This window comes from Strigops habroptila, chromosome 13, assembly GCF_004027225.2.
Source record: "Strigops habroptila isolate Jane chromosome 13, bStrHab1.2.pri, whole genome shotgun sequence".
Classification (NCBI taxonomy): Eukaryota; Metazoa; Chordata; class Aves; order Psittaciformes; family Psittacidae; genus Strigops; species Strigops habroptila.
In genome coordinates, this window is record NC_044289.2 from 4,835,998 (window position 1) to 4,859,520 (window position 23,523).

General features: G+C 40.7%; 1 protein-coding gene across 3 annotated transcripts in view; it reads right to left on the reverse strand.

Annotated features, from left to right (window-relative positions):
- The window catches only part of LOC115615267 (cadherin-4), a 460,442-nt gene that overhangs the window by 284,499 nt on the left and 152,420 nt on the right, over nucleotides 1-23,523 (reverse strand). The window contains exon 3 of one of the 3 annotated variants that reach the window (XM_030503210.2): nucleotides 10,050-10,120. The exons of the other annotated variants lie outside the window; for them this stretch is intronic. Within the exon in view, the coding sequence (XP_030359070.1) occupies nucleotides 10,050-10,120 (71 nt within the window). The remainder of the gene's footprint in view (nucleotides 1-10,049; nucleotides 10,121-23,523) is intronic. 3 annotated transcript variants of the gene reach the window in all.

Below are 23,523 nucleotides of genomic sequence, written 5' to 3' on the forward strand. Positions count from 1 at the left end.
GAAAGTGGCTTAGTGAGCACTTCCACCTGCTCCCTAATTACCCTTGGCTGGATCCTATCCAGCCTCTCAGACTTGTGTCTCAGTGGTGTAGCAGGTCACTGACCATTTCTCCTTGGATTATGGGGGGTCTCATTCTGCTCCCCATCCATGTCTTCCAGCTCAGGGGACTGGGCTCCCTGAGAACAACTGGTCTTACTATGAAAGACTGAAGCAAAGGTGGCATTAAGTACCTCAGGCTTTTCCTCACCCTTTGTCACTATGTTTCCCCTGCATCCAATGAAGGATGGAGGTTCTCTGTGGCCCTACTTTTGATACTTACACGTTTATATAGAAACACTCTGTGTTGTCTTTTACGGCAGTAGGAATTAAGTTCTCGTTGTGCTTTGGCCCTTCTAATTTTCTCCCTGCATACCCTTGCAACATCCCTGCAGTCCTCCCAAGTCGCCTGTCCCTTCCTTCATAGGTCATAAACTCTTCTTTCCCTGCATTCCAGCTAAAGGTCTCTGTTCAGCCAGGCCCGTCATCTCTGGGCACATGGGTATGGTCTGCTCCTGCGACATTAAGATTTCCTTCTTGAAGAGTGTCCAGTCTTCCTGGATTCCTCTGCCCTTCAGGACTGCCTCTCAAAGGACTCTGTTGACCAGGCTGCTAAACAGGCCAAAGTCTGTCCTCTGGAAATCTAAGGTAGCAGTTCTGGTGCTTTCTCTGAGAATCAGAAATTCTATTATTTTGTGATTGCTTTGCCCAAGACAACCTCCAACCATCACATCACCCAACAGTCCTTCTCTGTTCACAAACAGCAGGTCCAGTGGGTGCCTTCTCTACGTGGGCCACTCACCAGATGTGTCAGGAAGTTCTCTTCCACACACTACAGGAATGTCCTAGACTATTTCCTCTCCATTGATATTCTTTCAATATCAATGAAAGATAATGGATATCTGGTAAGTTGAAGTCCCCCAATGAGAACAAAGGCTAGCATTGTGAAACTTCTCACAGATGCTTATAGAGTATTTCATCTGCTTCTTCATCCTGGTTGAGTGCTCTGTAACAGGCTCTGCCTTCTTGGCTTGCACCCTGATTCTGTCCTGTAAGCACTTAACCTTATTGTCAGCATCATTAAGGTCTGTTCAGCAGCTCATTCACCAAAGGTATTTAAAAGTAAGAAAATTCAGACAAAATGTGTGAAAAGATCATCATTAGTACCTGCCTTTTATGAGATTCATGCACAGCAATGGAGCAAACATAAGAGATACATTTCTAAGTATAAATCTCCTGCCTCTGGACCAGGACCTGGTACTGCAGTCGCACGCAGTAGCAGTGTATTTACCATTACAGTGTGCTGCCTGATAGCATGTGTCTTGTTCTTACTTCTTGCTGTTTCTGCCTGCTTGGTGCAGATAGGCCTGTTTTTTTAATTGCCAGGCCCTTCAGGTTGGAGTCACCAGTCTGCCATCAGGAGACGTGTGAGAGACTAGGGCAAACCTAACAATGCTCTCTTTTGCCAGCCCTGTTGCCCTTTCCATTAATAGGATTCTGCTTTATTCTATTGTTCTTTGTGCTTAAATCCCTTGGGCTCCTCAGGTGGTGACTGCTAAATTATAAGATGATTTTGAGAGGCTTGGTTAGATGTACCATCTTGTTACCTGATACCTTTTTATAGGGATCATATGGGAAATGCCAGCCCCTGTGGGTGCCACTCTCCCAGTCCCTATCCTTGGCTCTTAGACCACAGGATTTCAAGCAGTATTTTCCCCAGAAAAAATGGCTTTTTCTTCTTCTTGATTTAAGTTTATTAACACTGCCACATCGAATCTCAATGCAAAGTGATGGGAAATGCCTTACACTAAAAATAATGTGTTGGAAATGGGTCAGTACAGTAATATTTGCACTGTCTCCAAACCAGTTTATTATTTCCTCCAGTTTCAAGCTCTTTTAACCCAATCTTCATGTATACCAACACAACAGAGAGTTAAATTCTGATGAATTTGAGGAGAAATACAGACAGAACTGAGTATTTAGATCACTGTTAGTGAAGTTATTTTGAGGGAATTTCATAATTTTTGTGTAAAATAATTAAAATACATGCTTTTGAATTCACCACTCCAGCACATGTGGTTTCATACAAGCTGCTAAGGTGCCCACTAGGTACCCACAGTGGGAGGCAGGAAGACCACAAGCAAAGACCACTATCGAATAATTTAGGTTGGAAGGGACTTTGGCACATCATCTGGCCCAGCCCTCCACCCAAACCAGGAAAAAAGAGTGAAAAGGAGAACGATGCCTTGCCTGTTTTAACAAACTCAGAAGACACATAGAGAAAGGGAGATGGCAAAGATGGCTTGAGAGACAGAGAGAACTGTTTCAAAGCTTTGCCAGGTAAGTAATGAGCTGACAGACAGGATGCAAAGACAAGGAAGGATGTTGTTCTCTCTACCTTTACATGGAGAACTGACATATAGAATAAGCCAGCTGGGGGATAGATTATCAAACCAGCAGATAAACTGTGGGTAGTTTACGTATTTAACACAGCCATGTACTTCCGCTAAGATGCAGTAATGGGAAAGTACCTCTGTTAAGAGAGACATGTGCAGTTTACCGAAATAAACACAACCACAGTCAACAGTGTCCAAGTAGCTGTCATCTTCTCAGTAAATAATTAACATGAAGCTGGAGTATTACTCTGGGAAGTAGCTGGCTTGGGTTGTGCTGGGTATTGAACAATGACAGCCTCAGTCCTTCACAGCAAGTACAAATGCCCATTCCAAGTTATTTACTCCTTTGCACCATACACGCGCATCCTTCGAGGAATGGCTCCAATCCACCTGGCACCCAGAGACGTAGGAAACAGTGTCATAACATTTTAGAGTTTAAAGTGCAGGCACAATGTGCCAAATTGAGGTAACAGATGGGGATCCAAACATTGCTAAGTGCTACCTAGCAAGGCAACATATGCAGTGCCTGGAAATTGTGACATCATCTAACAGATGAAAAAGTCCTGCACCAATATCCAAACCGCATACTTAATCAAGACAAAAACTGGAGACCAGCAAGGAACAATGGCACTAACGGTATGAAAGATAACAGTGCTAGGAAGAGAAAATATAGTCGCTCTGGTATATTTGAGTGACAGAAGTGTGGATTCTTTGCAGTCTTCATCTTTTCCCCTTTCTGCTTCAACAGTTTTTGGCAGGCAGATAGAGACAACCTGTGAGATAGTTTTGTGTTGAGAGTTCTGGAAGGGTAGGCTTGTATCCAAGAATCTAAGATAAAAAGCTAAGTGGACTTGCAGAATACATTCATCTCCTGGAAGCTAAATATGTACTGTATAATTTGAGTGTCATCAGTTGGACTTTTTTTTTAATTGTTAAGCATGTATCAATTTTATGCAGTCTTTTATTTATATTATTTGGGGAGATTATTATGAACAGAAAAATCGGTCTAGAATGCTGAACACCCAGCCTGAAAATTCTGGCCTTCAGTAAGATGATGAAAACACTTTTTACTGATTCAACTTTCATTCTAAACTCATGTAATTTAATCAGATATGTTCACAGCTAGAATTGCTGCATGCTGGAAATCCTTCCTGGCAATACAGAAGCCACCACTTTACCACTCCACAGATAATTTTCTCATTACATTATATACTACAGTTAGAAAAATCTCAGTTATATTTACAAGCGTACAGTACAACCAACGATTGTAAAAATATGCATAATGCATAGCTAGCTTGCCCAAGTAATTAATGTCATTATGCATGCAAAGCAGGTAAGTGCAATAATTTGGTTGCTGTGCAAGCTGTGCAAGTGCATGCACAATTGTGCACACCTAATGTTTTGGGAAGTTTGCCCACTCAGGGAGATTCTGAAGCTCTGTTTTGCAATCACAGCTTAGAAAATAAAAATAAGATCATTTCCTGTGCCATAAACTGACCTAAGCACCAACGCTATTTTCCCAATATAATTAAATGTTAAAAGCCTTTAATTAAAGAATATAAATCAGAGTGAATAATTTCAGACCAAAGCAGGCTTACAATACTGGACGCATTTGTTGCTTAAATTCTGCATGAGAATGAAGCTATAAAAATGCCATTCACACCTTTTAATTGGTACATTTGAGTATTCCTTTTATTGCTCTGCCAAACCAGCAATGGCACCACTTTCCTTCTCAAAACACTTTCAGACCTTCTAAACTTCAATCCAAGTGTTGACAAGGACAAATGATGGCCACTGCTTCCCCGAAGTCCCACTCAGAACAAAGCAATTCTTTGTCCCAAAATGCCTGAAGCGTACCTGAGGTTTGAATTTAATTCTCTTTGATATAGTATTTCCTTCCATCTCAAGCTTTTAGATAGGGATTTTTATTTGTTTATGTAGTTATTTTTAGGATAGAAAAGATTATTGGTTCCCTTGACATGGCTGTGTTATTACACACTGAGATTATACATGGATTCCATGGATTGAAAGCAGGAAACAGAGCTGCACTTCCAGCTGCTGAAGGGTGGAATTATCCCCATCTCTCACCTTCTCCTTCCCCCTCTGTGCTCTGAACTGTTGCCACGCTCCCTTGTCAAAAGTGATGGATATATTTATGGATTATTAACAGAATAAACTACAGCAGGGTAAATATAATCAGATTTACAGATAAACTCAAGGCCTCTGTAAATCTGGACTTCAATAGAAATTAGAGAGAGATGGGGGAGGGAAGTAGGTTTCTTGGGTTTGAAAGTTAAGATTCAGGTTCAGTTCAACAATATTTACAAAGCTTTTATTACCACTTCCTAGAAACATTTGAGCATTCCAGTTTTGTAGCTAACATTGAGGAATAAGACAGCAACAGATTTTGAGCTTGTAAATAATTTCCAACTGTGTATTCAATTCTAAGTTTCAGTTTATACTGTGCTGGGTAATCATGTAACAGTCAAACACAGAAAAGGAAACCAAAGCACAGGATAATAGGGAAATCCAATAGCACCAAATTTGCCGATAATTACAATCCTAGAAGAAAGCAAAACCCCAGAATGATGCATGAAAGACTTCTACAAAGAATTTCAAATATGGAATGAACTCTAAGGATTTTGTGATCAAGTGTTTATTAAAAAATTTCTCAAAGGAAAATATTTGAATTATTTACTTAGCCCTGATCAAGTGAATAGAGAATGAAGTAGATGAAAATAATCAGAAATATTTATTTTAAAGTTGCGTTCTAATAGTAGAATACTGCTAAATAATAGTAATTAATATCCTCATAGCTGTTAAGTATACATAAACAAGCATGCCAGTTCTCCCTCCATCCCTGCAAGCACAATATGGGTTTACATCTGGTCTCAAGAAGCAATGGGCAGATCTCGAACAGTTTGGCTGTTCAGTTCAGATAAGCGCCAGAAGCATGGGTTCTCATCCAAAGCTTACTCAACCTACCTGGACCTTTTGGGCCAGCAAAACGAAGCTGGCAGCCTAGTCACAACAGGCGTTTGCCTTAACACTTCTGGCACTGACTGCTTCCAGTTGGGCTAGAGATACTGCAGGAATAATCTTTCTCTTTTGACATTTCATATTGCCATAGTGGCAGGAAGCTGGAAGTGTGAAGATGCACAACATGCAGCATGAAAGAGAAAAAATATTTAAACAATCCAACACAGAGTTTGCAGTGAAAGCCTGGTAGCCAGGAGCTGTGTTCTGCTCTCTGTCATCCACCCATGGCATCACAATCACACAGCCAGTTTTATTTTTTTTCTTTTTTTTAGCCCTTTTAATCCTTAGGAGATTATCACATGAACAAGTAGCTTCACAATGTGAAATCTGAGGAATAAATGGTGCCTCTCTCACACCAGTGTTTGAGGGGTGCACGCCATCGTCCTCAAACCATGCTGCCAGAGGCATGCAATACAAGTGTGGGGCAGACCCTAATCTTGCTGAGAGTTACAGAATTTCACTAGCTGAGACCTTGCAGAAAACACTGCTAGAGCAGCACTGCAGAGGCTGCACCTAGTCTTTGCTCTGCACACCGCAGATGGTGCAGGGGTCCTGGTTCCCTTGGCATCCGCATCAACTCTGTAGTGAGACAGGGTGTGGATGCTGGCTGGGGGAGCCACCAGGGTCTCCACGCAAAGCAGAGGATGGAAGGGGTCTGCTATGCTCTGGGGTCTCGTGCTGTTGAGAGATGTGGTATGATGGGGTTGGGGAAAGCATCAGGAAGCTGATGGAGCCTCCTTTGGAATGGCAGAGGAGGAACATCTCTGGGGTGAGTCAGGAATTTAACTGGTGAAAAACGCAACTGCCTGTAACAGGAAGAGGTGACCTTTTCAGCACAATGTATCTTTGAAAAATAGCAGCTTCTTGTGTAAGACCAATCTCCTATGATGATACTGATGCACCACCCACCATTTGCAAAGCACCTGTTTACTGAGCTTATATATATACCTTATACAAGCATAAACTATATAAAAAGAGCTCCTATTCTGCTGGCCTGTGATTTCACATTAAGGGCATGATGCAGAGCAGGCTTTCAAAAGCATGTGAACAATGAAAGATATTCCATACCTATGGACTCTTCAGGTAATGCACAAATTATAAAGTATCCTGCACGATCAGCTAGGTGACCCTGGGAGGATTGGGGGAATCATCTGAGAAGCTGATGTAACAGTTAAAACAAAATCAATAAATGAAAAAAAGCAAAAACCAACCAAACGTTCAATGATTTGATTGTGCTGAGAGGATGACAGACTTTCCCCTGGAGACGGGAGGCAAGATTTTCTGGCTGGGAGAGCTCCAACGCAAGCAGCATGCATGACCAGAGCGGTCAGCTGGGCAGCACGGTCCAGCAAACCGTGGGAGCCACTGCGAGCCAAGAATTCACAGGCTCCAGTCCGAGATCTGTCACCACTCACTGCACAGCCTTGGGCAAGTTACTTAACCTCCTTGTGTCTCAGTTTCACCATCTGTAGGACTGGGCTAACACTAACTTGGCTAGCAGATAGGGCTATTCAGAGGCTTAATCAAGGATAGCTGGAGTGATTAAGTTCCAGCTGCTCAGTTTGTGGCTGCAGAGACTCACTGCCCAGTGTCAAGTCCCAGCACTATGGAACTCAAGCCAGGCACAGTGACCTCAGGGCAGGGAGGAAGGCACTGCTGCAACACAATGTGTGGGTCAGCATCTTCCAACCCCAGCAGTCAGGGTGCTGACTTAGCATTACCCTCTGCCAAGCCCTTGGCTGATGCACACCAGAGAAAGCCTATCAGAGCTGGGAGCAGAGCCAGGTCGTGTCTCCAGGCAAAGCCCCGATGAGAAATGAGTGGACTGCCCCCTCCGCACGTGGGAAACTGGAGCCAGGTACACCATGCTCTGACTGTGTGCTACAAGCAGCGATGGGAACACAAAGGCATGAGAGTTGTACTCCATCTGCCCTTCTGAAGCACTGCCGACTGGCATCCAAGCACCCCTGGCCACGAGCCCAGGAAGGATTTGAGCACAGACTCAGCTCAGGTTGCCTGAGACTTGCTAAGGGAACTGGCTTGGTCAATCCCACCCAGGAGCTGAATCATGGACTGAGGCCACCAGACAGCACGAGAACTGAGAAACTGAGGTCTCCTGCATGAAAACCTCTGCCAGCTCCAATTTAGTTGTTGCTAATTTCACCACATACTCCCTTTAAAATTGAGCTCAGTGCCTAACCTCCCTCACAAAAGTCTCCCCACTTCTTATCATTGCATCTCTCATCATTTTTTGATTGTCTAATGTACCTTCTCATACACTCACTTTCCAAGCAGTTTACAGTAAATTTTTAGTTGTCACCAAATATCCAGAAAAACACAGTCCATCTTTCAGCTTTACTCCTGAGACAGTCCATTTGAACGAGGTGTTCATGCCCTTTTCAGTATTAATAGGACTATTCAGACTAAAGAGGACCCATACGCATATACAAAAATAGGCATTAAGTGCATCTTGGAATAAATGTCAAGGTACGAGTGATTGCTCAGGTTGCAAGGAGACTCTTTAGCAGGAAAGAGAAACTATTTCCCATACGATCAGTAATCAGTGCATTGACACAACATGAAAATAAGACAATACAGTAAAATGGCATGGTAATAAGTCAATTCCTACGAACCCATAAGCCAACTTCATTTCAAAGATCCATGCCTAAAAAAAGGTGCCAGAAAAGAAATTCCTTTATCTCTATAAACTTTATTTTTTAAACCTTCTTTCCAGCATGTCAATTCCTTCCTGTGACCTTTTTAGCATGATAAATCCATTTGAATTTTCCAAAAACTGAACACGGACAGAAATGCACTCCTATGCAGAACTCATCTGTAAGAAATGGAGTGCTTTGATTTAGGCTACAGGGCTTTTGACCACTACTTGCCAACACATTCAGCCTAGGAATATGCATCAATATTTTTCACATTACCAATATTAAAGTCTATTCCTGCACAGTCTTTGCCCACTGGGAAGAAAACTCCCAGACACAGCACACTGAGCAAATGAAGCTCCTGCATGAAAATCTTCGTCATACTGCTTTTCTTTTTAAACCTTTTAATATCCTATTAACCTGTCACATATGCTACCTGACTTCTGCAGACAATGCAGAGCACTGCCAGACCAACCCACACAGAGCAGGAGAGAGAGGGTCAGGAGGACCTGTCTCACAGGCACAGAAAACCATGATGTGTTGGTTCTTGTGCTGGCTGCCATCAGCATGATACTGCATTACAGGTGTCAATAGATTATCACCAACCCTTCCCACACGAGGCCAAACACTGTGTCGCTGACTCTAAATGCCAGGAGCCAGCCAGAGTTTTCCCACAGCAAACACCAAGAGAGGATTGCAGTATTTGGCTCTGAGTTTTCACAAACAACTTTATTTCTCTCTCTGTCCTGTGACCTAGATAATGAAATAACATTTAAAACTCAATTAGGGCATCTAAAATACACATCTCTCTTCTGACATGCAGGCATTAGTGGTACCGCAGATTTAATATGGTAAATGACTGAACAGATGTTGAGGAAATTTTGTAGACTAGCTGATGCTGACTGACAAAGGATTCCTATTACAGGTGTTTGACTTCTGGGGGTTTAAGCATGCCGCAGCCAAAAAAATCTGTTTCCTGCTTGAACATAAGTAACTATAAAAGCCTCTGTGCTTTGCCTCCATGGCAAACTGAAGAGTTGAACAAGTCAAAGCAAATCTCTCCTCCGTATACAAAGATTGCCAATGACCCAACTTCTTTGCATGTTTGCACCACAGTGAAACTACCACAATGCCTTTTACTCTGAAGAGTAACTCTAGACTCGCATAAAAACTCAGATCAGAGCCTAGTCCAAGTAAGAAAAACACACAAACTGCTTGTAAAGCACTACATCCTGTAACTTCACTTTCTGATAGAGTGATGCATACCACTGGATTACAGGAGACTATTCTTACTATGAAGCACAATTCAATACAATAAAAGGTGGCAAAATTGAGCCCAGATTGATCAAGAAGATTTAGCTTCAAATTGACAATATTGCTGAGCAGCGAGGCAGGCAGTGCAGGCATAATTTGGTTTCTTGCAGCACCACACTAAATGATGGCTATCAGTATTCCAATCAGTGGCTGATAGTTTTATTTCCCCCATGAGTTTCTCCAGGTCATCTCTGACAGTTAGAAAAGTGCTTAGGCGTTTGGGTTGCATTGAGCAGATGGTTACTGATCAGAGATGAGTACTGGAGCCTGGGGTCAGCAGGCTGCCAAACAAACTCATCCAAAGGCTGTCTTACAGTCACCCCTGGGACAGCAGTTTGCTGACCACTGTAGACAGGTGATTCGCTAGGCAGTGTTACCATACACGTTCAGACCTCTCTATAGTATAGCCAGAGCTTGCCTGATATATAATTTATGTCCCTGCGAATTCACTGCCTGGTGCTACAATATCACTTTTGGCTTTGGGTCACTCAGTATAGACTTGTGAAGAAAATGGAGGGCACACAGAGGTGGTGGAAGAGAATTACTAAAACCCAGACCATCCTAGCTCTGCAAGAGCGGGGTACCCACAACTGCATTTAAGCCAACTCACATTTTTCAAATCTCAGAGCAGCACGGCAACAGCCATCACTTTCCATAGGTTTATTGCTGTTCCAACAACAACTACAAAAAAGAAACAAAGAAAAGAGAATGGCAAGATTAAAATGTCAAAAAGCTGGCAGGCTTGTAGAAACCTGGGTATTTCAGGAGCAGGGTATTTTGGCTACTGCTATGCATGGTGCTTTTTTCTTTCTCCTGAGGTGGTTCGAAGGTGAGTTCTTGCACTGACCCAACTAAAATGGATTTTACATGCACACAAACCAGACATGATCCCTGTATCTCTACAGGTCTGAACTCTCTGAATGGTGCATATTTTTATTAAAACACAAGGACCAAGTCTAAGCAACGTGTCTGTATTTCATTTGACCTGAGGTTTTCCCAATTTCAGTAGGGTTTTGTTGCCATAGAACGAAGACAATCCTAGGCCAAAACCACTTTTTGCTGGTAAATGCGATGAAGGAACAAAGCTAAGCCTTACTCTAGTACAACAGTCATTTCAAACACCATTTTTTATACTAGTACAGTACAGCAAGAAGTATTCTAAGGACTAGAGCTCAGTGTACAGCACATGGCATATAAACGAACCACAGAAAGCCATGCCCTCCAAATCTGGGTCTATACAGCAGAGGAAAAGAAGAAGAAACAAGTAGATGGAAGTAAGTTGCTGAAGGTAATCTGGAAAGTCACAGAATGAGAACTATGGTCTCGACCCCTGTCTAAGTGTCTTCAAAACCACCTGCACCATAACAACAAGGAACTGTTTGCAGTCACCTCGTTTCAGGGAGTTGAAAAAGAAAGGAAAATGCATCAAGCTATTTCAGACTTTCAAAGAAGACAATCTTATTTCCTCTGATTACAATATCCTATAAAGAATGGGTACATGTTGCTTAGATACAGTACTACATATACAAAAATAGATTCCTAACAGTTTTCAATTAGGCATTACACAACAGTATTAGTTTGGGGACACTTTTAAATCTTGTTTACTCAATTCCATTTTAATCTACTTTCTCATATGTGCTTTAATTTCTATATGCATTTAATTATGTACTTCTGTGACAGTATTAAGTCAGATCTCAACCCTGCAAACACTTACATGCATTGTTAATGTACATACAGCCTCATCGTGAATTTACAGACGTTTCACTGTTTCCTGTTTATAGTAATGTTTGCCTTATTCATTCCTATTATTCTTTGATATTATTTCATTGATTATTATGACACTCATGCATTTATTCGCAAGCCAATACATTGTTTGAATTTAAAAGACGAAACTCTTCAGGAATTTAATGCAATGAAAAATGAAAGATCCAGAATTCTAAAAGAGGAAAATCAGGAATGTATCCTCATGTCAGAGAAGCACATTTAAAAAAACCAATAAATAACATTTAACTTGCCTTGAGAACTATTTTATGGTTGCACCTTGAAATCTGTTTGGAATTACCATTATGGCAACATTGCTCTTCCGATTGCAGCATTGTTTCTGTGTGGCTAATAGATCTCTGAGGCTCAGGTTCTGAACCCGGGTCTCTTAATCACCTCAGCATGGATACCCTTCATCATCTGCACTAAGGAAAGAAAAATATTCAGGAATGTTCAGAAAACTAGAAAAAAAAAAGTTATACATCATAGACAAACTATATTTTGTCTATTATACCCTACGATATTACTGGAGTATATTTGCCATGATAAAACTCCCTGCTTTGAGTCCTGAACTAGGAAAACAGAGCATCCACTGACGAACAGCTTCTTAACTACATTTAGGACTCAAAATGTCTTCAAGCATTTGGTACTGTGGCTTCAAGTAACTGTTACAGTGCAATTACAGCATCTGGTCAGCAGGATTTCTTTAGAAAAATATCAATGAGATTTAACAGACAACATGCTGCAATAGCAGGAGAAGCACAAACATGGTTTGAAGTCTTGAGAGCAAGCACAATTCCCAAACACATTCTCAATTTAGGCTTTCGACAAGTTTCTTCTTCCTTGCAATCTTGGGAGATATTGGAAACCTTCCATATTTACTTTGGGCTTTGACTTTGCGTCAGTTATTAAATAACCCTCATCCTCCTCAACACATGGGCAATGCCTCCTGCACACCAAGTCTGTTCCACCCACTGTTGGTATAGGTGACCCAAAGCAGCTGTCACATTCCATGGCAATAGCTAATGTCATGTTTTATCCCAGTAATTACCCAGAAACTTGCACTACCACAGCAACAACAACAAATAACCAAAAATCCAGCTCCAGCCAGAGGATTGCTGTGCAGTAAAGCTGCCATATTTCTGTTCAGGTTTTACCACAAATAAATATGCATGCAAGCACCGCACAGGAAGCAACCCTACTACACACATTCAAATGAACTGTTTAACACACGAGCCCCAAGGATGACTTTCCCTGTATGAAACTGATCAAGCATTGGAGAAGGCTGGCTGGATTTAAGACTTTAGGTCTACTCACACCTATAGCACAGGAACTCCTTCCAAGTGCCAGATGTATGGAAAATTTGGAAGTGATTGAAAAAAACCCCAAAAGATAAATCAAAATCCTTCATGGACAAATACATTGAGGTAGTAAAAGACGGTATGGGCTCTGAAATGGAGAGAGATGAAAGCCCTATATGGTGTGCTAATTGGAGTATTGCAGTGCTGCTTTCTCGAAGTTAGTAGAACATTAAAGGAACCATTTTTCTTTGTTTCTTCTAACAGACAGCCCTAAGCAGGGACTTTTGTTTTCAGGAGAAGCCCCAGAGTGCCTGTCTACACATCCAGGAAACTTCCTGAAATAACCATCAACACTTACTGCAAACGGTGGACATCAGCTACTCTTACCAGACTATGCAGCTTTCCAGAACATTACTGTGCTGCATTTTCTTGCTGTTTTACGCAGCGCCGGCATGGCAAGCTGCACCGATGATGGCTCAGTTCCATTGTCAGGCTGCTGAACAAGAACCCACAAAACAGCAAGACACAAAGCACGCCTCTCCCAGAACTGTTACCTCTAGTTTGCTGCAGAAATGAAAACTGAATTGTTACACATTTCTCTTTCATATTCTGAAGGTTTTTCAAGCAAAAACACAGCATTATTTGTGTGTTGGGGGGAGGTATTTTTAGTGCAGTAAACAAAAGCTTAGATTCCGAAGCACAAGCTACAGCAAATAAAGTAGATATGTCCATGCACTACCAAATACGAGCCAAAGCTGCCAATATATGCTACTTGCCAGAATTACTACTTTGAGTATATACCATTTATACCTTGAACTATGTGTTGGTAACCTTTTGAAGTAGGATTTGCTTTTGTTCCCTAATCTTCGAAAGAGATTTCAAAGCAATCAAATTCTACTGATGCAAATGCTTGAGCATACAGTGTATTTTGCTTGAGTGTTTACAAACGTTTTTCTTATTCATGAGCCACCTTGTAAGCAGGAACTTGTTTGAACAAGTATTCCTGGAAAATGAAAAATAAGTTACAAATATGATTGTTCATTAATCCCTTTTCATATGCAATATTCAAAGGAGTTCTTCTTTCAAAGGTGATTCGAGAATGAATTCATTCAGTTGCATAGTGCTCCAATTGTGTAAACTGCTATCTAAGTGTTAGGTATTATTACACTACCAGAGTCTAAGCATGCTTGTGGTCCCTCTTGGAAACATTCATGCTTGCACATCCGGAAGGAAGAAGCAAAAGCAGATAGAGAAGAGATAGTTGAAAACCTGTGTGGTGTATTTTTTCCTCCCAAATACTGCTTTTAATGTATAATCAATCTTTATGGTCTGTTGCTGCAGGGAAGGTGTAATAGAATCAAGTTTTCATACAATTGCAAGTTGTATGAATCTTTCAAAAACAAGATTATAGCATTCTTCATTCCAAATCAATATAGATTATTCCTTAAGTTACATATAAATTGCTTTTAGCCTCAGACTTTTCATGTCATATGAATATACTTAATAATGGGAAATATCCCTTCTACCACACTAACAATGCCATCCTACTTGCTGGGATCATTTAATGAGAAAGATTATTTCCTTCCTTGTCTCATACATTATTTTAAATATATTTTAGCTAACCTGCAGATCCTATTTTGCTCTTGTCACAGTTGATCTCTGCAGAACTTTCCAAGAATAAAGTATTTTGTGACACACAGCTTGCTGGTCCTCATCTAAAGGTCATTTCTTTTAATGCTGGTATTTCCTCACTTAAAGATTGAGCCCATTCTGAAGAGACAAACTCTCCCAGAAAGAAGCAGAATTCAAATTATTTATACCAAGGAAAGAGCAACGAATCATGCAGGAAACAAGTCAGAGGAGGCTGCCCAACACTGTAAGTGCTGCATGGGCGTTTGGCCCGCTGATTTCTACTAACGGCTCTAGAAATTCATACATGGGTTGAAAACATGAAGGTAAGCGAAATCTCTGTTCTGTTTCATCTTTATGCTCTTTTCTTTCTACTTTTAAAATATACTTTAAAAATTAAATAAATAAAAAACCCCCTAACAGTGAAATTTGTGTTCTTAATAGACTGGAGATAGACAAAGAGCACAAAAAGTAACAAGTCACTTGGATGAGAATTAGGAATTCAGCAGTTTCCTCCTTGGTTGGCTATTCAGCCACAATGGTGCAGTCCACTGCATCTAATCCTATATTCTGTCACTTCGTACATGGCCAACACAAGAGTCTGATCATCAGTTATTACAGCATATTTCTGCAAAAGGTAATAAAAAGTTCCCTTTGCAATAAAATGTTTTGTCTTATCTTTCATGGTTTTAAACCACAAAATACTCCTTACATTTTACTGCAGCAGTTAATGCTTTTTAAGTTTACATTTGAGTTGTGATGATTAACTTTAAGAAGCAAAGTAAACTGCATGTGTTTTTTTAGCCCCTAAGGACAGTTATTGCTTAGAATATAACTGCAAAGATATTTTTACATTGTAGGAAACTGAGTATAATGTATATTACAGCTCATTTTCCAACATTGGATTGCATCATAAATATACTTTAAGCTGCCAGCGTTAAAATTATAGTGGAAAATTAAAACAAGCATAACCCACATTATTTAAGATGAATTTTATAGCCAAGTAAGAACCACAACGAAATAAAACCACAGTATTTGCATCCAAGAAAACTTGGTAGAAATAATATAAAAAAACCTGTTACAGATAAAACCTACTTAGCAAAAAAAGTAGATGAAAACATTTGCCATCTGTTGAGAACATGGAACTGGTTTCCCTATTACGAGCAGTAATCTTAAAGCCAGGGATTAATAGCTGTAGCACCATCACCTCCTGCAAATCCAAGCAGAAAGGTTTAGAGTTCTGTGGTTCCGCAGCATTCCTCAGCCCCCCGTGGAGCCTGGCACACTGGCTCTGCACCAGAACAAGCCCTTCTCCAGGAATTTGGCCTGGCCACAGATGTCTCTTCATGCTTGCAAGATGGGCTGGGGAGCAGAGCCTGCTAATCAGCAGGTGGAGATTCAAATGTCAACAAGTCTCTCTAGCTCACCTGGGATTGAGAAAAGACAGATATTGGCTGGAAATAGCTAGGTTTGGGAGTTTGGTCTGGATTGCTTGCTTGCTTGGTAGGTTTTTCCCTTAAAATATGCGAACATGAATTCACCTCAAGCCCAAATTAGTTGTTGTGGCTGAAACTCCTATCAATGTGGTAAACTATGAAGGCTGAGGAACATTCCTTTTAAAACATCGATGTATTCGTGATCAACATTATATTCGTCTTTTCACATATATACAGATATGCTTAAAAGATTTATAAAAATCCTTATAGTAATTCCTGCATTTAATTAGAGATCCTGCTCAGGTTTAACAGTTCATGAGCACGTCACACAACATAGCACTGCTTCATGTCATGTCAGACCACAGGAGAGAACGTTGTCATGCTGAAGCATACATAATTAGAATATATTGCTCTTGCCTCATATGCTGATGCTGGTACCAAAGGTCAGAAAGGTAACGAGGACTTTGAGTCTCTAGACCTGAGTTGAAGAGCACTGGGGACTAACTCTGCCCAGGAACCTGATTCTGCATCAATAAACTGTGTTGCTGCAGCAGCAGCAAAATACAAAAGTTATTACTAGTTTGAGACTTCTGGCAGAAAGATGGATTTCTATCTCGACAACAAACTAGATTTTTGTTACTAAACAACACATTCTCAGGGTGAGTATTTTCTGCATTTTTCATCAGTCCAAAACATAATAGTCCAATATATATTTTTATCTATTTATACTTTTATCTATTTACTACCTTCAAAATACCTTTGAAAAACTACCAGAATTAGAAGTTACAAATGAAATCAGATACTGGGATTTTACAATGGTTTATTACAAAAGATCATCATCAATACAAAATATTTGAAGAAAATGCACATGAACTTTCATTGATCACAGAAAGCATTTATCAGGGAAGAATCAAACTTCTAGTGCTCCCTAAGCATGTGCTAGAGACCACTGCCTTTTATTCATTATGCTTAATGATTATTAACATCATAAGTTTATCATGTATATGTCATAAAATCAATGGCTAATTTATAAAATGATCCTATTTGTTGTTTCATGAGGCATATATTTTCTTTCTTAGTCGATGCTATGTTGTTATAACAGCTAAAATCAAAGCTGTATCACACATAATTAAACTTCTCACATTTAATGTTAGCTTATCAGAGCTCAGCCTGGTTTAGTATTCCTCGAGACTCATTTGGACATAACATTCTTGAATAAACTTTGTAACTTGCTTGCTATTAAACTGATACAGTATGACCTCCTCTTGCTTCAGAAAGCCAGATACATTTGTAAACTGAACACAAATCTTAACCATTTAACCACTCTACCATTTCAACTTCGTATTTGTGTTTATTCATTATTACAAGTATCAGCTTGCTTGGTGGACATGACCCCCCAGATATTTTTATTGATATGGTACTAAGCCTTATGGTCTTTAAAATATTTCCTAAGTTGTTACATACTTGAGTATATATACTATAATAAATATATTATATATATGGAGTATAATATACTCCATATATTTTTCACTTTAAAGGCTCCCATAATCCAGGTCACTTTGAAGGAAGCCACTGCATTTGTTAAGCTTTCTCTCACTTTTTGTATTTAACTAAAAGACCCTCTGCAGAAAATACATAAGAAAAAGGGGACTGAAAAACAACTTTATGTTATAATATGGAATATTTCATTAGTATTTCACTTGTTAGGGTAAATAAGGTGGAGAGGAAGAGGAACCCAATTTGAATGAAGAAAACATTTCAAGAAGGAAAGACAGGTAAAGTAACCCTCATACCAACTGCCATTACTTGATACACAGAAAATATGCACATGTCCCATTAAACCACAAAAACTCTGAGTATTTCTGATGGATGATAATAATTTCTTGCCTCCATCCTTATCTGCTGCCTATAAGATACTGGGTATGACCTTCAGCTGCTGTAAATCTGGGCGGGTTATCAAAGCCACTACACACCAACTTCCAGCTTTCTTAGTGTTTTCTGGCCATTTTGCTCTCCACTTACTGTTTATTGATAACACAAGTAAACCTGTTTTATGAACAGTTCAATAAGGGCACTGTATACTGCACACAGTCAAAAGGGGTCATCACCCTTCCCCATCACACCAAAAGCTCACATAAACCTGAGGCCAATGTTGAACCCAGGGAAGCACACAGTATCCTTGTGGTCTCACTATCTTTAAAAAAGTCCTTCACCAAAAGTAGACACCCACTGCCATGCTCAACAGGGTATGAAGGACCATAGGCTGTGGAAAACCTGTTCTTCCATAAAGGTCAATGTTAGATTCCATTTAAACAGATCCTCAGCTAGCTGTTGTTGTGATCACAGTAAAAGTAAATGCACAATGACATGGATTGTAACATCAGTTTCCTGCCAGAGATGCAAATGACCCAAGCAAAGGCATTAAAATAAGCAGCAAGACATTAATAATTAATTCAGAATTCACCGTAACAATACTGATTACGGTGTGTCATGTGGTATTATTGAGAACATAAAACGTGCTTCTACAGGAAATTAATTGTAATTCACCAATTAATGTGCTGTTGTGAAATGTATTTTTACCACTACCATTAGAATTTAAAAGCCTGATTTAAATCTTCACCTCGGTGACATGTTTTATGAAAGCAGAAAGCGTGCAGACAGATTTGATGGCAATTTTATCCACACAAGATACAGGGCTGAGGAGCCTACAGGGGGAGTAGAGTTTTGTTGGGTATTTCAGAAACCATATGCAATTCTTCTGTAAGGCTTATCTCTCATCTCCTCCCTAGACTGAAGGATCTAAGAAATCCCTCTGATTCAAATCAAATATCAATCCAACTCCTATTGTTCCTTTCCTTATCGGAGATGCAATCCTCTTGATAAAGAAGGATGCACAGTGCTTCTGTAAGTACTTATCAATACAACACCTGCAGCAGACAGCAGTCTTGTTCAAGGCTATCCGTCTCTGAGCAGCACAGACTGACAGAGGCTAGAAATCCTGCATTTATGAAAACCAAAACAGTACTGCAAGGCAATGGGTGGGTTTTAGTCACACGTTCAGTCCACAAAGTCAAACTCAGAGGCTTATCTGAGCAGGGAGTCTCATACCCCTGCCACACAAATACGTAAGAGCAGCGAATATCCTGTAGCAGGGCAGGAGATTTGATCAGGTTGCAGGTGAGAAAGAAAAAAACTCTCAGGAAACACGAGCAAAACATTTTCACAGTCATTTACAACCCCCAATAACGTCACTGTTTACCAGGGTGTTTTGAGACCCTACTCTCTGATTTCCCCTCTGGGCAGCATCTTCAGGACACCACAGGTCTGAGCAGTCTCCAACAATCCCATGCCGGCGAGGCTCGCACAAGTCCCATCTTCCAGACAACTGCACAGGAATGATATCGCCTTAAAAGGTGCAGACTCACAATTTCATTATTCAATCATTCAGGGGAACATTAATATAAAATCCCTTATGCCTGGAGGCCTGTGGAGGTAACAGGTCGAAGAAAAAACCTCTGAGAAGGGGAGCAGTGATATCCCCTGTGGTGTCTTCTCCCTCTCACCTCAGAAGAGGTGAAGAATTCAAGGGCACAAATGAATTGCCTGGTGCACAAGGAGAGGCTGACCCGTGCCATCGTGCAGCAGAAACACCCTAACTCACACCTACCATCCTTTTAAAAACTGCTGGATTGGATACCTTAATAAATTTGTGGCTTTATTAAGCTCACACGTTCTTTCAAAATCCCATCCCTAATTGTCTTTTTAACTGCTCATATGTCTGGATCAAAGAAAAGATGGATTTAGTGTATTTTTAAAAATGCTGAGCTTTGAAACTGTTCCTAAAAAAAATTACTAATTCAGTTTAGCTAAAAAGCTGAATCACACTTTTATTTAGGTGGGGAACAACTCTCTCCCTACCCCTAGAAATAGCAGGGATGAGGAAGTATTTCCCTCTCCAAACTTTAACCAGAGCAAAACCTACACAGCAAACAGAGGTTGTTATGGTTAATTCCTTCTCCATGTCCACTGGCAGGTTTGTCAAAACAAAATCAAAGCAATTTTAGTTCAGGCTGCAGGCCTGGCTCCCACTCTTCAGCAGGCGTTTGGAAAGGAGCACAACTGACCCTCTGCCTCATGCTAGCACACTCCTGCACACCTCCACTGATACGTCTGCCTCTATTCCAAGCCAACAGACCCCTTTCTCACTCTTGCCTCACAAGAATAATGCAGCTGCCTGCCCAAAGCAGGAATCTTGAGGCCAACGTCGACAAGCGACACTGCCACCTCAGGAGGGACCTTGAGGAGAGGTGCAACTGAGGAGAACCACCACTCACTCCCCATCCTTCCATAAAGGACGTGAGTGCAAGGAAGCTTTTACAACAGAACCATCACAGAGTTTCTCTCCCCCTGAACCTGGTGAACAGAGTCATAGAAGATGCACTAAACCGGCCTTGTGGTCTAAGAACTGTGACAATGGAGCCATATTCCCTGTGAGGGTGCTGAGGCGCTGGCACAGGGTGCCCAGAGAAGCTGTGGCTGCACCATCCCTGGCAGTGTTCAAGGTCAGGTTGGACAGGGCTTGGAACAACCTGCTCTAGTGGAAGGTGTCCCTGCTCGTGGCAGGGGGTTGGAACTGGACAAACTTTAAGGTGTCTTCCAACCCGAACCAGTCTGTGATAGTTCAGGCTTTCCATGTTGATCCCTTAACAGGCCCATTACAGTTTAACCTGGCAGACAGTGAACACCATACAGCCATTTGGTCATCCCCCCTCAGTGGGATGGGAGAAAGAATCAGTTGACAGAAGACAGTTTAATAGGATGGAAAGGGAATGGAAAGTAATAGCAATAATGATAAAAGAATATACAAAGCAAGCGATGCACAATGCAATTGCTCACCACCCGCTGACTGATGTCCAGCCAGTCCCCAAGCAGTGGGTCACTCCTTGGCCAATTCTCCCTGTGCTTCTTGTTCGGCATGCTGCCATATGGTCTGGAATATCCCTTGGGTCAGTTGGGGTCTGCTGTCCCGGCTGTGTCCCCTCCCAGCTCCTGGTGCACCCCCGGCCTCCTTGCTGGTGGGTGGTGTGAGGAGCAAAAGAGTCCTTGACTCTGTAAGCACTGCTCAGCAACAACTAAAACATCCCTGTATCATCAACATTATTCCCATCCTAAATCCAAAACACAGCACTGTACCAGCTACTAGAAAGAAAATTAACTCTATCCCACCTGAAACCATAACAAGGCCACAGTTTCCTTCCTGTAAAATGAGTTTAAAAGCCCTTTCTCATAGCACAGAGCTACAACATGGATAAAGGGAGCCCCTGCTCTGAGACAGTCAGAGAGGACACTCAGCCCCGTGTAGCACCAAGAGGTGCCAGTCCCAGCAGCTGGGGCAGCTCCATTCGCTCTATCTCCACCTCAGGGAAAACAATACGGAGATGACAAAGCTGCTTCCTAAAATAGCCTATAGCTACAATATACTGCCCTCAAGCTACCAAACTCAACGTTCATTTTTATTACCAGATTTTCTGAACACCCTCTGCTGAAAGAAAAGTTGCCTCGCCACCTTTTATTTTTTTTTTTTTTTTTTTTTTTTTTGAGAATTTTCCTTTTTAGCTCCATCTTTCAGACAGGCACACTTATCACGTTCAAGGCTAGCCCTGCAAGCAGGATGTAAATCACTTTACCAGCTCAGCTGCCACGTATTTAATAACTTATTCACAGTTGAAGGAGGGAAAGAAAGGTTAGATTATATGAGGGGGAAACAAAGACGGAATATAATTTCTGAGAGTTATACAGGACTTTTCATAAATACTTTGATTAAGTATCATGGTGGAGGGAACCCCCTTGTCATGGTTTAAGCTGAACCCAGGACACCCCTTCATCACACTGCAAGGGCTAAAGCTGGAGTCTGAGTTAAAATGAATGTTGGTGGTGTTTGATGCTCCTCATGCACAGGAGAGAATAGCTGCTTGTAAGCAAGAGCAAGACAAGGGGAAGTCAATTTGCTGGGGGAAAAAAAAAGGGAAAAAGAAAAAGGTTTTGTTTGTCCGACAGAGCTGTACAATTGTCTGCAAATGCCAAGGAGGGTGAAACTCTCTGAAGAGATGTCAAGCCCCTGATCCAGCTGTCAATTGTTCTCACAGGCAGAAAATGAAGGATGACATGTGAAATGAATTCATACCGTGCTTGTGCGATGGAAGCCCTTCTCATCCTCCCCAGCCAGCCCCTCTGCAGCCAGGGCCTGGGAGAAGGGAAGTGCTATGCAGATCTTGCTATTAGCATGATTGACCTAATATTGGATGACTCTGTACCCAAGTGCTTATGCGAAATAATAAGCCTGGCTACTGAGCAATTATTAAATACAAGGAATTGTTAAATCCTTGCATTGTACGTATTCTAAAGGAAATTAATCATTTTGAACTCTGGAGAATACAGTTTTATAAGAAGGGAAGAAATAGCAAATACACAATAGGGTATTTAAATGCTAATACAGTCAAACAGTTTAAAGCATAGCATACATTTTAATATTGGTTTACTGAATACTAATTATGCTCTACTAAGTAGCAATAAGTAGCATTTATTATGATTTGTTGAAAGTATTGATCCAAATGGTGACAAGTACAGTTTCCTTTTCTGCATATATCCTCAAAAACTACATATTATCAGATTACCCAGTCTTCTTAAAACATTTTTATTTGAATATTCTGCTGCAATATCATTGGCAGCTTGACACATTATAGCCCAGTATTATTTCACCTCAATGGTATGAGGCAAAGAGAGACTGTTATCTATAATCTAAAATTTATTCTCATTTACTACTCAAAGCTGACAACATTGCATGTGTTTTGCATCTGGTCACACACTAGACTATGGGATGGAGAAGAGTATTAAATAGCCATTCCCTGTGTTTCATCAGCAGAACTAACACTATAAAAACAAATGGATCATCCCACATCTGGAAGCATGTGAAATGGTGAGTTCCACCATGGGCTGATCGCACTGCTCCATGATTTGCAGCCCTGAAGATCCCCACGTGTGGGTCAGGCAGACAGACAGGTATTCAGCCTAATACCCAACCAACTCAGAGCACCTAAATTCCCCATATAATGACTATAGAGAAAGAAGCACTTCCATTGCCTCGATAAACCCCTCGTGCCCGTGCCCATTTTGAGAAGTATCAGCCTGTGAGCAACTCATCCATTTCAATTAAAAGAAACTGTGAAACAATGTCAACCAAGCAAAATTCAACCACGCTGCTACTAAATCAAAGAAAGTTGGCTGGGGGAGAAACTAGCACAAAATTTGTCCCCTTGCCTGTACTATACAACACTTCTAAATACATCTGGCAACAACTGTCACAAACAGAATTCATCCTTAAGAAATATTTTTAACAGTAATCTTCAATTTGATTAATATACAGTATCTGCTGCATTAAATGCAAATTAAATATGCACTTAGGAAATTCAATTTAAAGCTTTTCTGTTTTATCTATTACATCAAAGATATCAAAAAAGAAGTGGATTCCTTTTTTTCATGTGCTTCAGAAATATAACGTGGCTAGAACTGACTCAACGGGAACATGAATGCAAAAGTATATTCAACTCTATTAACTTTTACAATTTTGCTGCAGAAATTGCTTCTCTTTATATTTTAATTTCAACTTTGCTGATCACAGAAAGAAGCAAGGTCAAAACCTCTGCTGGTGTTCCTCAGTCTGCACAGGATCACTTAGCATAATTCAAGCAGTTGTAAAAAATTAGCACTGCATGCTACGACAAATGAGTTTATGTTTGTGCCTCTAATGTAACAGGATTAGGGTAAAAGAAAGTACCATTTCTGTAGTTCAGCTGAAATAAACATTACAAAAGGCCAATCTACACTTCCAAGATTACTTGTAATGACACAGTGTTTAAGAAATTATTTCAGCCTAGCATTATTCTGCCATATAGCTGTA